At 36.1% G+C, this 17,170-nt stretch overlaps 1 protein-coding gene and 1 non-coding gene across 2 annotated transcripts; one reads left to right on the forward strand and one right to left on the reverse strand.

Annotated features, from left to right (window-relative positions):
- The first annotated feature begins 2,273 nt into the window (after positions 1 to 2,273).
- LOC142179669 (small nucleolar RNA R71) lies at positions 2,274 to 2,376 on the forward strand. Its single transcript, XR_012708214.1, has one exon. It is a non-coding gene; the product is annotated as a small nucleolar RNA R71 (small nucleolar RNA).
- Positions 2,377 to 8,672: 6,296 nt separating this feature from the next.
- On the reverse strand, positions 8,673 to 13,424 carry LOC107793931 (uncharacterized). The gene is made up of 5 exons (XM_016616379.2): positions 13,060 to 13,424; positions 12,391 to 12,630; positions 11,659 to 11,742; positions 9,795 to 9,924; positions 8,673 to 9,669 (listed from the first exon to the last, which is right to left on the reverse strand). Exons 1-5 carry the CDS (start codon positions 13,305 to 13,307, stop codon positions 8,947 to 8,949), a joined length of 1,425 nt encoding a protein of 474 aa, XP_016471865.1. The 5' UTR covers positions 13,308 to 13,424; the 3' UTR covers positions 8,673 to 8,946.
- Positions 13,425 to 17,170: the final 3,746 nt, after the last annotated feature.

Raw genomic sequence — 17,170 nt, forward strand, 5'->3', positions numbered from 1 at the left:
CTTCACCACTTCCTTCATGTTGGGGTTCAGCCTTCTTTGGTGCTCCCTAGAAGGTTTGTGCCCCTCTTCCAATAGATTTTAATGTATACAGTATGCCGGGCTAATCCCCTTAATGTCTGCCATGGTCCACCCGATGACAGTCTTGCATTCCGTGAGTACCTGCAAAAGTTATTGTGCCTGCACATATAACAAACTAGATGAGATAATAATAGGTAATGTAGACTTAGGTCCTAAGAACGTATACCTGAGATGGGCGGTCAGTGGCTACAACTCCAGCTTTGGTGGTTCTTCTATGGATGGCTTGGCTGGAGGAGTTTCTCTATTTTCTAAATGCAGGGGCTCGGATTCAAGTGTTCTCTCTCAAAACCCTCTGCCCTCTAGATCCAGCACCCATTTTGCCAATTCTTCCCCATTCACCTCATCTAAATTCACAAGACATGCAGCAAGAGGATCCTCAATAGTCAATGTCTCATCATCCTCTTCCACGATTACATCCACGGCATCAATAAGAGAACAATTGGCGAATTCACTTGGTTGCCTTATAGATTTTTGCACGTTGAATGTTATCTCCTCATCATTCAACCTCATCTTGAGCTCCCCAGTTTCACAATCAATGAGGGCTCGCCCTGTGGCCAAGAACGGCCTTCCTACAATTATGAGAATTTCTTCATCCATTTTACAATTTAGAATCACAAAATCTGCAGTGAAGACAAATTTCCCTGCCTGTATCAACACGTCATCCAAAATACTTGAGGGTCTTTTCACAGCTCTGTCAGCCAACTGCAACAACATAGACGTGGGTCTAGCTCTTCTAATCCCCAACCTCTTATAGATCGCTAGGGGCATAAGATTTATGCTAGCCCCCCAAATCACAGAGTGCCTTGGCAAAGACAAAGTTACCAATGGTGCAGGGAATTGTAAAACTCCCTAGATCAGACAACTTCTCAGCAACTGGTCTAGTCACCACAGCACTGAAGGTCTGAGTTAGAGTTATTGTGGCCAAATCTTGGAAGTCGAATTTTTGGGACATCAAGTCCTTCATCATTTTTGCATAACCAGGCATCTCCTTCAAAGCATCAATCAATGGAATATTTACCTGGATTTGTTTCAATATCTCCAAGAATTTCTTGTATTGTTCCTCTTTCTGGTATTTGGCTAGCCTTTGTGGGAATGGTGCTGGAGGTCTCTTCTTCCCAATGATTTGGGTTTTTTCTTTGTCAGACACCACCTCAACTACCGTTCCTGAGCTGTCTCAACTTCTTTCTCAACCTCAATTTGTGTGTTGGTTTCTTCCTGGGTAGGATGTACTGTCATCTCTATCAGTTTTGTTGAATCATCTAGCTCAATGGGCACTGGTACAAGTGTCTCAGCCTGTCTGCTTTCTCGATCCCTCTCTTGCTCCAAGTCTAAGTCTCTGCCATTACGTAGACTCACTACCATCAGTTGCTTCAAGCCTTGATCTTTTGGATTTACCTGAGTGTCTGCAGGCAATGTCCCATGAGGACGATTATTTAAAGATATCGAGATTTGGCCCATTTGCACTTCAATATTCTTTATGGCTGACTCATGTGCATCTAGTCTTTCACTCATTTTCGCATTTGACCCAATAACCTGTTGCATCATTGCCTCGAGTCTAGCAAACACATCTTCCTGTCTTGCACCATGTTGCTGCTGAGGAGGATGATAACCCTGATGTTGATTTTGGTTGTTGTATCCTTGTGGCCTTTGGTAGGGTGCCACATTATTGTAAGGTTGCATGGCTCCCATATTTCCATTGTTGTGTTGTGGTTGGACTGGCTTGTATGACTGATTCTGTTGTCCCCAATTCTGACCACTTTGTATCTGACCCCCATAATTAGACACATAATTCATGTTCTCAAGGTTATGATGATGATCACTTTCTGCATTCCATTGACTACCAATTGACTGACTAATGCAAGATGTGCATAAGCCCCCATTGGTTGTATCTACAATGTGCACTTGCTGCTTCTGCCTTGACTCTTCCACTTTTTTTGTGAGTATACTCATTTGTGTCATTAAGGTGGCCATATTTTCAGCAAGAGTGTTAGATGGATCTAAGGGCACTGAGTGAACTACTGGAGTGATAGGTGCATTCCTGGTTGTCCACCCCGAATTCTGTGTCATCTTGTCTAGTAGGATCTTGCTTTCTCCATGATTTGCTTAAGAATGCTCCACCAGCTGAAGCATCAACATTAGCCTTTATACTATCTGTCAGACCCATGTAAAATTTTTGCCCCAACATCTGCTCTAGAATGTCGTGGTGCGGATATATAACCAACATCCCTTTGAATCTCTCCCATGTTTCTTGCAATGTTTCCATTGGTTTCTGTTTGAAGCTCAAAATTTCATCAATTTGCTGAGCAGTCTTGTTGGGTGGATGAAATTTATTCACAAATTGCTTGACTAACTCCTCCCAAGTCGTGATGGAATTAATAGGGAGTGAATTTAGCCAAGTCTGGGCAGTTTCTGTCACTGAGAATGGAAACAACAACAACTTTATTGCTTCCTGAGTTACGTTAGGCTGCCTTTGAGTTTTGCAGATTGACAGGAAATTTTTCAAGTGCTGTTGAGGATCTTCAATGTATGACCCCGAAAATAGTCCCTTGTTTTGTAACAAATGCAACATGTTATTTGTGATTTGAAAAGATTCAGCTTATATCTACGGGACTAATATCGCAGTGGCCAAATTCTCTACTATGGGTTGTGCCCATTCATATAGAGGAGCCTCTAGAACAAGAGGCTCCACTACCTGTGCAGCCGGGTCTACCTCACGATCCCCTATGTCTGGTTTAAGTTGTTCAGTTGATTGTTGTTGTTTGTTTTTCCGGTTGGCCCGATTCAAGGCCTTGAAAACTTTTTCGGGATCTGATAATGCTTCAAATACTTCACCAGTTCTTGATGAGTTTCTAGGCATGCACCTGTACAACCAAGTTAACAAACGTTAAAATTTCAATGTATGGATTGAAAATAAAGAATACTGACTACACTAAGAATTTTTATATTTCTTTCAACTGTAATTGATAACACCGTTAATTCTCCGGCAACAGTGCCAAAATTTGATCATGCCCAACTATGCCTTATAAAAAGGACAAGCGATCGTTGCAAATATAATCCGGCTATTTAGCCCATAGTTGAATCCCACAGGGAATTAACCTACTAATTACTTATGTCAGACTCACTGAATTCTCCGTAATCAACTTCCCAGATATTTTGAATAATACTTGGTGATATTTCTACTAACTATAACTGAATAAAATTAAGTAAACTAAAAGCTAACTATGACTGAGTTGTAAACAAATAAGAGAAGAATCTAAGGTTGTGATTTTTCCTATTGATGGAATCCATTCATGATATGTTTCGCATAGATTTACCTAATCGTCTCTATCGATCATGAGCACTCTTACTACCGTAAGTCTCTCCCAAGTAATTACAACAATTTACTATATGCACTTTCCCAAGTTATGCTAGCTGGCTTTTATTACAGCTCACTTAGATCGCATTCAAGGTTTCGTTATCCCTAATCCCACCTTTAAACCCTCGGTTATTAATTCCTCATATACTTTAGGAGTGGTATTGTTCAACAACTGCCTACATATGCACTCTCTCCCGAGTAATACATATTAAATAGGCACAGCTAATTGAGGATCCTATTAATTAACTACAACAAGAACGTAGTTGAACAAATAGAGATAAAACTGGGCAAACTATATTAACACAACAAGAAGTTCATCCCTCAATAGGTTCCATCAAAACTCTAGACTAAATAATTAGCTACTCATAATCGTGTTCATACTAACAACAACAAAATTCATCATGAATGATAAATACAAAAGGAAGAAAGGTAGAACTCGATGTCGAATTATCCTCCTTGCCTATTCTTGCCTTCATAAAAACTATAAAAACCTTGATAATCTCCTTTTTAGGCGAGCTGGACCTCTTATAGGTTAAGTTGAATTACCCCCAACCTTCCAAGTTTATCCCTGAAATTTCTGCGCTCCGGATTGACTAGCGCGGTTGCGCTCGAACCACGCTAGTCGCCGTACATATGGGAAAGTGCACTGTCCCATTTTTCTGCTCTAGCGCGGTCGTGCTAAGGCCGCGCTTAGCCCGCGCTAGAGTGGATCAACATTTTCTCTCTTCTTTTCTTTCTTCTTTCACACGTACTCAACTCCGAGGGGCTTCTCTTGCTTTAATTTAGCTCCAAACACTGTCCTAAGTCCTCATAAGCACAACTTGCTCCTGCAAAACATGAAAGTCACAATTAGAGTCATTTTATCATCATTTAACCTTCCTAGAACAGTAAAGCATAGTCAAGTTGGGGAATAAATAGTCACCAAGCTACATGAATCTAGCCTATTATCACTACTCAAGCTATTTCAATATTGAGTTCACAAAACAAACTACAAATTATGTATTCAATAACAGAGACACACACCAGAAGAACGAGGAGAACCAGAAAAAAGAAGGGGGTTCGTTAGGGTCTAAGCAGAATTGGTGAGATTGAATTTAATTTGAAATCTGCTAAAACTTTGAATCTGCTCAATTATGCTTTTTCCTTTTTTTGTAACTGAAATTCCGTTTGTTATGGTTTAAAATAGGTAATATACAACTGGAGTAAGTCTTATTAAAAGAGGAATTGAGAGAAAATAGGAAAATGATATAACTAAATCCCTTAATTTAATGCACTAATAATGAATTGGGAGCCTTTTAAGGTGGAATTTATATAATTTATAAGTAATCCTTATTTAGGAGGAGGCGGGAGGGGTATATACAAAATTAGGATAATTTTGGTAAAAAAAGTTTCAAATATTGTATAGGTAGGAAAAAATCCCGATTTTTGTACAGTTTTTGAATATCTGAATTGTAATTTTAAAATATTAAATTAATCTAATTCATTTTAGCTTCAAAGATTAGTCAAATTAACTCTCGAAACGCAAAAAAATGTTACATAAATTGAGACGAAGAGAGTATTTATTCTCATTTTTGTTTGTGACGTTTAAAGTTAAATTCTCTCGCCTTTCAAGTAAACATTGGATGAAAGTAAATATTTTTCATAAAAAAAGACAGGTGCCTCACCACCGTAGTCCATGAGTAATTGTACATCCGGGAAACTAGAACTATGTTTTGTCTAAATACTGTGAGAGAGACAGACTAATTTGAGGCAAATAATGTATCGTTGTCTCTTAATGATGCAGTCCCTCTCTGTTACTTAAATAATAGGTTCTGATGAAGGGCAAAAGACTAACATCTCTGATAAATCCATAAAATTTATTAAACTTAATGCAGTTGACTATATATTATGCGCATGCTACAGTAACCTTTTTTAAAATAATAAAGTGGCATTTTTATTGCAACCTCAAACAATAGCGAAGAGAGTGATAAAACTTTGATAATATGACTGTCCCAAAAAAAAATTCCATTTAATTGAAGTTTTAAGGATTGTTTCTTCATTGAAAGTGCCGAACGACTCAACCTAGTCATATGCTCTAAAATTAAATTATCCAACTTTGAGACTTTTTCTGGCTTTCTTACCTAATCTCTCATGAAAAGAAATTCAGCTCTAGACGAATGGAAAATGTAGATAAACTTCTACAAATATGAGTTTATAGCGTATTTAAAAGCGGAATTGATACAAAAAAAATACATAGTCTCTGCGCATTTAATTTTGTTAGTTGGTCATTTTCTATTTTTCTGTTTTACATTCCACATGGAGGGGGGAATGGTTCTTAGGCAAATATGAGGGGATTAATAATAAAGGGTGTTATGGTACACAAAAACTATTTTTACCTAATAGTGTCATAAAATAATTAGATGTCGATTTTATAAATTATTCTAAGTAAAAAAAAAGAAGCTATTCTAAGCTGTTTGCTCATAAATTATTGAAAACCCTCTGATCGTCGTAATGTTAAACTACGGAGTATTATTTTTAATCGAGAAACAATTTTACATATTAATTAATGATTATATTTGAAAAAAGATATTTTTGATTTCACTTCTTGTTCTTGGGAGGCTACGAAAGAAGCGTATGTCTCTTTCTATTCCTAATTTTCCTCTTTTAAAAGTGAAAGTGCGGTCTTTAAAGTGATTATATGATCAAGACTCGAGAGCTTTTTCTTTCTTGCAACTTCCTCACTTTGCTTTGCCAATTTCCACTAACAACAAAATCTACTCTTTTATATTCTTTTTCTTTCGCGCTTTATTTCTTGGGGAAATACAATTTTTGAGTCCTACATTTGAATGTTGTGAGTCCTGCATTTGAATATGGAATTTTCACTTCTTCATTAGACTTAGCTCCGGTTTGGCCATAAAATTTAGGAGTTTTTTTTTCAAATTTTGTTTTCAAATATGTGTTTTTTATTTATTTATAGATTTTAATCATTTTTTGACAGATTTTGAAAATAAACTTTCAAATCCCAAAAACAGGTCTAGAGTAATTTTTGAAGTTTTTGCAGTTTTCTACTCACAAAACTTCTAATTCTTTTCATGTAAAATGCATGTCCAAACACAATTTCAACTTTCAAAAACTATTTTTTAATCTCATTTTCAAAAACTCATTTTTTTTCAAGTTTCAGCCAAATTTATGTCAAAACGCTAGCTTAGAATAATTATATTAAAGCAGTAACTCTGTTAAGAAACTTAAATATGTTAACTAACTAAACGATTCAACAAAAGATTGATTAAAAAGTTTAATATGATATTATTACCTTTTATTGATTAAAAGAGAGAAAACATAAAGCGAGTATAGCATACCAATTAATCGAGTCAACAAAGGGCCAATATACATTCCTCAAACCATAATAATGTTGAAAAGTAACTTGAACATGGTTACTCCACTTGAGAAATAAAGATTTTGTGTTTGTGGGTTTACTTTTGGTCATTTAGATCAATTAATCCTTTTGTAAATGTGAAAATTACAACTCTCTTTGTATTTGTTTATATTACGAATAAGATAACACGCTCTTTTTCATATTGTTTGCAGTTATTTATAAATTAACTTTCAATACTAACATTCTATCGGTTGTCTGTTTTATTGACAAGTTCTATTTATTATAGACGCGCAATTATCTATAGTAATCCTTTGAGTGACCTGATAATGCAATAAATAAATAAATAAATAAATAAAGTCGTGTATACAAGTTGAACTCTTAGGAAAATTAGTGAAACTTCCCTTGCATGAATTGCTTCTAATAGTACGGGTTGCTTTTACGTAAGTAATGATCAATTGAAAAACTTTTCACAAAAATGGATTAGGAACAATGCATGAGGAGATAGGATGGCACTTTCTGAAAACAACTGCTTTAGGTTATTTCTTAAAATCCTTACTCTTTTTAGCATTACCTTTCCTCTTCTAGTCTTTTGACTTGTAACAAACATATCAATTCTACTGTGTTTTGTTTTCTAAAGGAGTTTTAGAGACAGACGGAGGAAATTCCAAACTGATCCCTATTATATAGGCTAGGTTGCAGTATTGTTCCCCACCCTAACCATTGTTCTTATTTGTTCCCAAAATTTATGACATATATACATTTTAAAACAAGTCCTTACTCCAATGTAGGCAAAGGCGGAGCTAGCCTATAAGGTGTCTGAACTTAGTCACTTTTGTTAAATATTGTATTTTTATTAGGAAATATATATGAATATTTAATTGCGAACCCAGTAACTAAGACGAGTTATGAATTTTGTGGTAAATTCAGAACCTATAAAGTTCAAACCCCGGCTCTGCCTTTGAACGTAGGTCCATATTTTCATAAGTCTTTCGGGAAATTCTTGACTAGCACTAGCGTTTTAGAAAGGGCAATCTTGACACTACACATATTTTATTGATTTTGGAAAATATATGAAAATGAGAATTGTGTCCCATCACATGACAAGCAAGTAAATGTTGTTCGTGAAATTGTGTCCTTTATAGAAGGCCTGTGCAAGTCACATGTTCTCAATGAATTGAACAAATGATGTCATAGATTGGAAATGAAACAACGGTTAGAATCGAGATAGGATGCAACTTGTCCTATTTAGAAAAGATTTAACTTATATATATACACTGATACTTCAAATTATTTTCAAAGTGCATGTAAGTTACTAAGAGCCCGTTTGAATTGGCTTATTTTAAGTATTTTTAAGCCAAAATAGCTTTTAAGCTACTTTATAGTATTTGGATAAATTAAAAAAAATGCTTTTAAACACTTGTTTTTAAGCTGAAAGTCAAAAGCTAGAATTCCTAACTTATGAAAAGTCACTGACAACAAGCCCATCCAAACGGGCTCTTATACCTATAATTCTCATTTAATTGATTTGTTAGTGGAAAAATTCATTAACATGTCAGCGTGTATATAAGTTAAATTCATTTAGAAAGCAAAATTGGCAATTTACTTGAGAGGGAAGTGATGAATGAGTTGATATGCCTTGTATGTCAAGAGGACCTGTTGCTGGAGCTGCCTATATTCTGGGCTTAACCAAAACCTTTTGTGGTTTGGTCACTTTAGTTTGGCTACTGGGAGTTGAAAAAATTTATAACGAGTCAGTGTCATGATTTATTGTATAAAGTTATGACTAGGTCATAATACAAGAACGGCACAAGAGATAGCTAAATATTGCCTCGATTTGGTGCTTCTACATGCTCCTTTTTAATTTTCTATCAACTGCAACAGTTCTGTTAGAAGAATACTATGAATTTGACTCATTCAGTGCTCCTTTTTATATTGGTTCAACTACTTCAGCTGAGTCAGTTAAAATGTTTTGCAAAAACTTAAATGGAAAAAAAGAAAGAAAAAGTAACCCTTATACAGGATTATATATTACATTTAGCAAAAACGACCAGCCACCTAGACTCCACTGTCACAATGTGATCAGCGAATGCTTTTGACATTCAATGTCATAACCTGTTTCAGGTGCAAAAGACTATCCCAGCATTTGTCATCTGAGATGTTATGCTTCCACATTGCTTCTTCCACGTCTCTGCCTTCGTCTTCCAGCAATGCTATCAATGACTTGTGCAGCAGCTCGACAAGGCTTCTTCTTCGACTTTGAACTTGCTTCTGGTGCAACCATACCATCAATGTTTACCAAAATACCACAGTTTTTGTCATCTAGGACACAATTGCCATCCTCTTTTTCTTCGTCAGATTGCTTTTTCCCAACATCAATTCCATAACCAAGTGGTGACTTGCCCTTGTAGCCATCACTCAACTCGGTAAGCACAGGTGCATTTGAAGTCAATGCACTGCCTACCAGCACAGCATTTTCATTTCCTGGTTTGTTGTCTGCTGAGAAGTTTCCTACATTGTCACATGAGGACACCAGATTTATACCATTGTTTTCAGAGTCATGTTTCAGTAATAATGAGGGTTCACCACTGGACTCAGCAGCAAAAGCAGGCTTCAGCAAGGGCTCTGTGCTACTTTCTGGTGCTAAATTGTTCTCATTGGGATCTTGTTCCATTGTTTTCACCTCGGTTTGAGCATTCATCACCAGCCCTTGTGAATCACTGTTATAGTTGCAAAATTCCTCATTTTTCATTGTAGCTTCCTTATCTGAGAAAGCTAGTGATCTTTTTGCAGAGAATGGTGTCGAGTTGTTTTCAGAACTAACACTAGCTCGATGCGTTTGAATCAGATAATGTGCAACTGACTTATAACCCAATCTTGCAATCTGGATAGGTTGAACAATCAAGAGTTTGAGAATGGAAAAGAAGCGGAAAAAAGGAAAGATGTGATAAAGAGATCGAAAGAACAATCAAAAGTTTGTTAACATGAAATTTTTATAAATAGTATTACCTTCTTATAAAGAGGACCAGTAGGAGCCCATCCTTTTGCTTGCCGGCACAAGCTGCAGTTGCAAATTCCTCGACAAGCAGGACAAATCCAGTCTGGATTCTTTTTCGCTTCAAGTACATGTTCTCCATATCTACATTGAGTAATTCAATAACACAATGAGCAAGAGGCTGCAGATTGCAAAATGAAAGAGTAAAAGGGACTTGAAGCAACTTGTTCCACCCTGCTACACTGGTGGGCTGGATAAAGGGGGATATACAGACCAAATGTTAAAACAACTAATAAGTGCTGAAGTTCCCTTCTAATGAAAATACACATGCATCATATTCTGCAGATCTTGTAAATGGAGATATCCAGAACAACATGATAAAACAACTAAAAAGTTCTGAAAGTTCCCCTTCTAATTAAAATACATATTGATCATCCTGCAGGTCTTGTATCCGAGAATCTATCTTGCGACTTTTTTCTAATTACATGACTAAAATAAAAGCTGGTCATAGTAGGATTTTTGCATCCAGTTTGCACTACATGAGTTGCATTATAGGGGAATTCAAAAATATGAAGCTGAAAGTTGATCTTGTATCCCCTGGTAGAAAACTCCAGGTTGCGTGTTTAAAGAAGAAACTTCTTAACTTTTTTTTCTTTTGATCAGGTAATATAGCTAGAAGAAACTTCCTAACTGATACTCCCTCCGTCCCAATTTATGTGGCACACTTTTCTTTTTAGACTGTTTCAGAAATAGTGTCACCTTTCTATATTTAACTCGAAATTCCTTATTACCCTTAATAAGATGATTTATAGCAACACAAGTTCAAAAGTGTTCTACAAAGCGTGGTTAGACCGACTATGTTGTATGAGGTAGAGTGCTGGCCAGTCAAGAACTCCCATATTCAGAAGATGAACGTAGCTGAAATGAGGATGTTGAGATGGATGTGCAAGGCACACTAGGTTGGTTAAGGTTAGGAATGAGGATATTCGGGCAAAGGTGGGCGTGGTATCCATGGAGGACAAGATACGAGAAGCGAGGCTAAGATGATTTGGGCATGTGATCGGTTGGCTTTGACGGGTATAAGAAGAGGTAGATGACGACCTAAGAAGTATTAGGGAGAGGTGATCGGGTATGACATGATGCGACATCAGCTTACTGAGGACATGACCCTTGATAAGATGGTGTGGAGGGCGAGAATTAGAATAGAAGGGTAGTAGATGGTCGGGGGTTTTTCTTATCCATACCGGGTTGTTTAGGGCTAGTCTGTTAGTATCTTGTCACTATTCTTAGATTGCTAGTATTATTGTTGTTTTCTTACTATCTTCCGCGTCGGTTTTCTCGAATCTTGTCGTAGTTACTGCTTGTTGCTATTGCTAGTACTATTGCTTTCTTCCATCTATTTTTCTGGTTCTTACATTGTTCTTATCATTTTTTCTGGCTTTATTGTTGATATTTGATTGTCTTCTAATTTTCCTCTCGAGCCGAGGGCTTTGGGAAACAACATCTCTACCTCCCCAAGGTAGGGGTAAGGTCTGCGTACATACTACCCTCTCCAAACCCCAACTTTACAACATAGAAAAGTGTGCATGGAACGAGATATAGTACAAGTGGTTAAATGAGAGGGGAATAGATGCATATCGTCAGAGCTTTTCGACAAAGCTCTAAAGGACCAAATATACAGACAATTGACTGAGATAGAAGTTCCATCATGGAGCAGCATAGAAAGACAAACATCAATGTAGAGATAAAAATACACTTCTCGATTGAATTGCTTCAGTTATAGACAGTTTTGTCTATTTGAGAAGTTTGACATAGTAAGAGCATAAAAAGGGTTAAACATTAGTAGATATCAAAGCATTGATATGCATGATGTTATACCTCATATACAAGCAATCTCCACAAAATTGTCCTTGAACCAGGTTGCATTTGCAGCAATGAGTTCGATGACCAAGAGTTTTCTGTCTGTAGAAAGAAAGTGAAGAACCACATGGTTATAACTTACTATATTCATATAGGGGAAATTGTATTTACATGACAAAAGACACAATAAAACTGTCTGGCAAATCTCTGTGTGTGCAAGAGCGAGAGTGTAAGAGAGTGAAAATCAAATCAATATTCAAGTACCATTACATAATGACAGGAAAAAGGAAGGCAGATATGTCATTATTTTGTTCCTCCTTCAAAGAAATATCCCTTGCAAACATTACTTGATTCATCACACTAGAGAAAGCACTAAACTCCTTGCATATTTAAAATTTCTAGGCTCAGACAGAATAATTGGTGCTCGCACCATTTTGAGATAGGCTAATAAAACCAATAATCTACCCCTCAAAATAAAGATGTAAATAGAGATTCCAATGCTAATACAATGAGATGTTTGATTGAGGAAATTCATAGATCATTTCATGTCATTCATATTATTTCCTCATTTTTCATTATTTTGCCAATGTCACATAAGGTTAGCTTATAGGAACAACATGAAGCAAGAATTTACCGATGATACTAGGTCCCAACTGAAGGTAATGTCTGTAGCAATGCTGATGAAAATCATTTTAAACTTTATATAAAGCACAATAAATGCATAGTGTAGACCTAAAAATATCTCCTTACCGACATTGATGACAAGTTTTTCCCCTGACCGGATCATAGATCCGCTTCCCATCATTTCCATATCCATCCACAAACAGAGTCCAGCTCAAATCAGTGGTACCCAACAATTTCTCATGCTCTTCCGTGTAAATCTCTGGCTTTGACCCTTCCTCCCTCAACAAATTGTGCTCACTGTCCAACGATTTATCAAACTTCGACAGATGCACCTCCGAATAGCTAAGTGGTGTTACATTCTGCAGCCTAAATTCCCCAAACAAACAAGAATAAGTCATTAGATATTACAACATGTCCACATTCTTTTTCATTTCCTTGCAAGTATCAAGTGGTCTTTAAGTTATATACACTGTCAATGTAAAGAATTTTTACACCATAAGAACACCTTTACCTGTTGCAGTAGGTAACCTGTTTCATCTTCAAGATTACAAATCTCACATTAAGATTACAGATCTCCCATATTAAGGAGGTTTATATGTAGATACACTTTGGATGACCTAATAGTGCAAAAAGTTTTTTACACTGATGGTATATACGACTTAAACTCCAAGCAATATTAGCAAAAATATTACTCCTATTTTTATCAAGATTAATAACAGAAAGTAGAGGATATACACCCAACAGTAAAAAATGGTATACTGTTTGAGTAAATACACTAAAATAAGTGGAGTATACCTAGAGGAGCGGCGAGCGGGTCCAGAAGGCTGCAATGGAGAGAGACGCTGAGGGGTTTTGCGAACGATGGGTGTCTTAAAGGACTTGAGTTTGAGTGATATGTCAAAAATCCCTAAGTTTTGCATTCTCTCAAGATTTTCTTTGATTCTTTTTTCCCTCAACCGTTCGTACTCGGTAGTTTTCTGATTTTCGCCGTCGACATCATCGATGTTCACCGGAGCAGCTCTTTTCCTCCCACGAACACCCATTTCCAGTTTTCTCCTCTCTCAGTCTCTCAACCCCAACGGTCAAATATAGTGGAAGCGACAAAACTGCCGTACACAAGTTTACGGCAATAGGTATAAGGGAGGAGGGAAATTCAAGCCCGTTGGGTGCTAAAATGACCGTTGTCTCCCCATTTAGCGGACATGCAAATTTGGTTAGCACGAGCCCACTAACCAGGGAAAATAAAACAATTAATTGTACTTAACTCATTTACTCCTCTATAAAAGAGTGACGGAATTCGAAAGACGAAGAATACTAGTACTATATTACAACTTATAACTTTTTATTAATATAAAAGTATTGAGAAATTATCAGCTATGTCCATTTATAAGTACCTTATTATAAAAATTGGTCAATTTATTAAATATTACTAATATTATCCAATTAACTATTTGTAGTAAAAAAAAAGGTCAAATTTTTGCTTTTTTTTTGAGTAAGTGTTATTAGAATAGATTGAGTACATCTTAACGATTTTGAATCTCATTTTTTTGGATGATTTGGTGGAGTTTTGAGGTGGTTTGAATTAAAAATTTAAGTAGAAGATAAAACATGAAAAAATGATATGTGTATCATACTGCGTATCATTTGTGTATCACATATGTATCATATTTGTATCAAATGTGTATCACATGTATATCCATACATACCTGTGTGTGTGATACATGATACATGTGTCACAGAAGAATTTTTCAAAATCGATTTTAACTATGAATTTTGATACCAAATTAGTCCAAATCACCTCCAATCTTCGTCAAAATTTGTATATTGACTCGTCTATATGTTTTCAATGAATTTCAATCATACCCATAGGAAAATGTCCTTTTTTGCTTAGATTTTTGGAATCTTGTATATATATATTTGTATTTCATCACCTTATTTGCTACTCCATCCATGAAATTTTGTTTCCGTCTTGCATCTAATGTTGTCGATCACGCTTAAAAATATGGAAGGAGATCTTTGCGAGTGATTCTTGGAGAGAAAGAACCTTATTTATTTGGGTTTTGTTATAAATAGAATTATATTTAATAGAGATTTTAGGGTTTGTTACTTTGTGGCTAAGTCACTTTTCCCCTATAAATAGAGGGGTTCTATTCCATTGTAATTGATCCCAAATCAATAAGAAAACTCTCTCTCTCTCTCTCTCTCTACTTTTCTTTGCAATACTCTTCTTCTTCTTTTATTGTTTTATAACACGTTATCAGCATGAAACTCAAATCAATTGAGTAGAGGGCGATTGTTTTGATTTGTAGATATACTATTAATTAGTTGTCTAGCGTTTGAGAAATTAAACAACCCGTAGAGAGAAGATATAGGAATTTGCGTGAGGCTCTTGGGTGAATACATTGATATTCATATACTAGGTATCTGCTTCGGTCACCGGGCTTTGGGATACGTGCATGGTGCTCAACTTGTATATAATATTGAGCAAAATGATTGTCAATTATTCTATGAACTTTCTTTAGGAATAAATTCTGGACTTAAGATAAGTATTTTAACATAATTTTCTCTTTTAAATTTTTAAAATTATATAATTTGATTTTAAATATAAGCAGAGACAATAAATTTTGATTATAACTCTAATAGAGTTTGTGAGAAATTATAACCACCCGAAGTGGTAAATTTTCTATGTCTTTCTATGATCAAATTCATGTATGATTATGAGCACAAGAAGTGAGAACACATCCCATTGAATTTGCTTCATTCTCGTTCCCTTAAGAGAATATGGTAGCAATATGTAATAAGTCTGAAAGAAGACCAAATTATTACCATGAAAGTGTCAATAGATGTGGTTGCGACAATAGACGAAATTATAATCGTCATCATTATGGTAATGATAATAATAAGGATTCTCAAAATAATCCTTCACTCTGTAAAAGTAATATTTGTCATCGATTTGACATGAGATTTTGTAAAGCACGTATAGATGATTGTGGTCCATTCATAATGTGAATGTGACAAAATATGATTTATGAATACATTTTTATTCTTGGAAGAATATGAACATGCTAGTGGTAGTGAATATACGACACTCACCTCTAGAAGGAGGTTTGAGATAAAATAAAAAAATAATTTTATTATTATGGTATGAATGATCATTGATCACATACCTGTTGCGATTATGCCAAAATATTATGGCAATGTGATTATTACAGGGCAAAAGTAATAGAAGCAACATAACTTGCCTATAATGATTTTGACCATGATCATAATGGTATAACTTTCTCGTTGAAAAAGATATTCACTATATGGATGTCGATGAATATGTGGTAGTACTAAATTAATTGAAAGCCCTAGAATAGCCAATTCTACTATTTTCGAGAAATAAAATTGATTATCAATAAGGTATTGTATTGTAGTGTCACGACCAAAAACTGACCCTGTCGTGATGACGCCTAACGTGGTATTAGGAAAGCCGACACACTACCAAAACTAATCAATATTTTTATTTTTAAGACAAAACCAAAGCTATTTGACAATAAATCTATATAAGGAGTTTAAATAAAAACAACAGTGCGAAAAAAAATCCGACGTCAGGGTGTCACTAGTCATGAGCATCTACTACAACCGTCTGACAACATCAAGACTAACATAGCCTGGAAATAATTGAATACAACTAAGGGAGGATAAGAAGGGAAAAAAGCAGGGTTGCGATCACCAGGCATCTACCTTACTAACTTCGATGGACCTGCTACTGAGTAATCAACACCCGCTACCGGGTTCAGAAATACCTGGATCTACATACAAGGTGCAGGGAGTAATGTGAGTACGCCAACTCAGTAAGTAATAAAAGTAAATAGAGACTGAGCAGTAGCGACGAGCAATAAAACATATACAGTTCATATCATGAAATCTCAGTAAAATACAACAGGCTTTTAAAATCAGGGTTTTGAATCAACTCATTTAAATCCAGTTTCAGTAAAACCATTTAAAACATCTTTCAACAATTTTCAACGAAGTGATGAAACAGTGAGTAAAAATGATGAAAACATAAACATCCCCTCAGGCAAAACTCACTCGTATACAGCCCCTCGGGCAACATAAATCAAGAACAACCCCTCGGCGAACATCACTCGTGAACAGCCCCTCGGGCAAACATGAATCATAAACAGCCCCTCGGGTAAACCTCACAGTCACTCATATACAGCCCCTCGGGCATTACCTCACAATCGCTCGTAAACAGACCCTCGGGCACAACATGAATCAAGAACAGTTCCTCGGGCAAAACATCATATCACTCACTCAGGATACCCGCACTCACTGGGGGCATAAATCAATCAGGCCCGCGGCCTCACCAAAATGATGAATCAATAACAACATATTGTGACGTGCAACCCGATCCCATAATATCCTCACAACACAGGCCTTCGACCTCACTCAGTCGGAAACCTCTCAAGCCACTCGGGCTATCAGTAAAACAGGGTGCTCAGCCCAAAATATCATTTTATGCATCAAAACAGAGTAATAAAGACTGAGTTATGAAATCAGTAAACATAGCATGACTGAGTATAAATCTTAAATCAAAAACAGTGAGAGAATAATAAGAAAAAGCCCATAAGGGTCCAAACAGCTCTGGCACAATGCCCAAATATGGCATTCAATCCAATTTATAGGAAATTCTTTCGAAAACACATAAGTATCATATAATTTAAGTCAAATACGCAACTTTATAATTGCTACGGGACGGACCAAGTCACAATTCTCAACGCTGCACGCCTACACGCCCGTCACCTAGCATGTGCATCACCTCAAATAGTAAAGCAATGTGAAATCCGGGGTTTCATAGCCTCAGGACAAGATTTACAATCATTACTTACCTCAAACAAGCCAATTCCAATACCGAGCAAGC

The sequence above is a fragment of the Nicotiana tabacum genome, chromosome 3 (assembly GCF_000715075.1).
Source record: "Nicotiana tabacum cultivar K326 chromosome 3, ASM71507v2, whole genome shotgun sequence".
NCBI classification, from domain to species: domain Eukaryota; kingdom Viridiplantae; phylum Streptophyta; class Magnoliopsida; order Solanales; family Solanaceae; genus Nicotiana; species Nicotiana tabacum.

What these genes read in the sequence shown, in the direction of transcription:
- LOC107793931 (XM_016616379.2), bottom strand. Translation starts at nt 13,307, where the DNA reads ATGGGTGTTCGTGGGAGGAAAAGAGCTGCTCCGGTGAACATCGATGAT. An exon ending in GGAGATTGCTTGTATATGAG is followed by an intron (nt 9,925 to 11,658) that starts GTATAACATCAT and finishes TACTCAATGTAG; the next exon opens with ATATGGAGAACATGTACTTG. An exon ending in CTGGTCCTCTTTATAAGAAG is followed by an intron (nt 9,670 to 9,794) that starts GTAATACTATTT and finishes CAACCTATCCAG; the next exon opens with ATTGCAAGATTGGGTTATAA.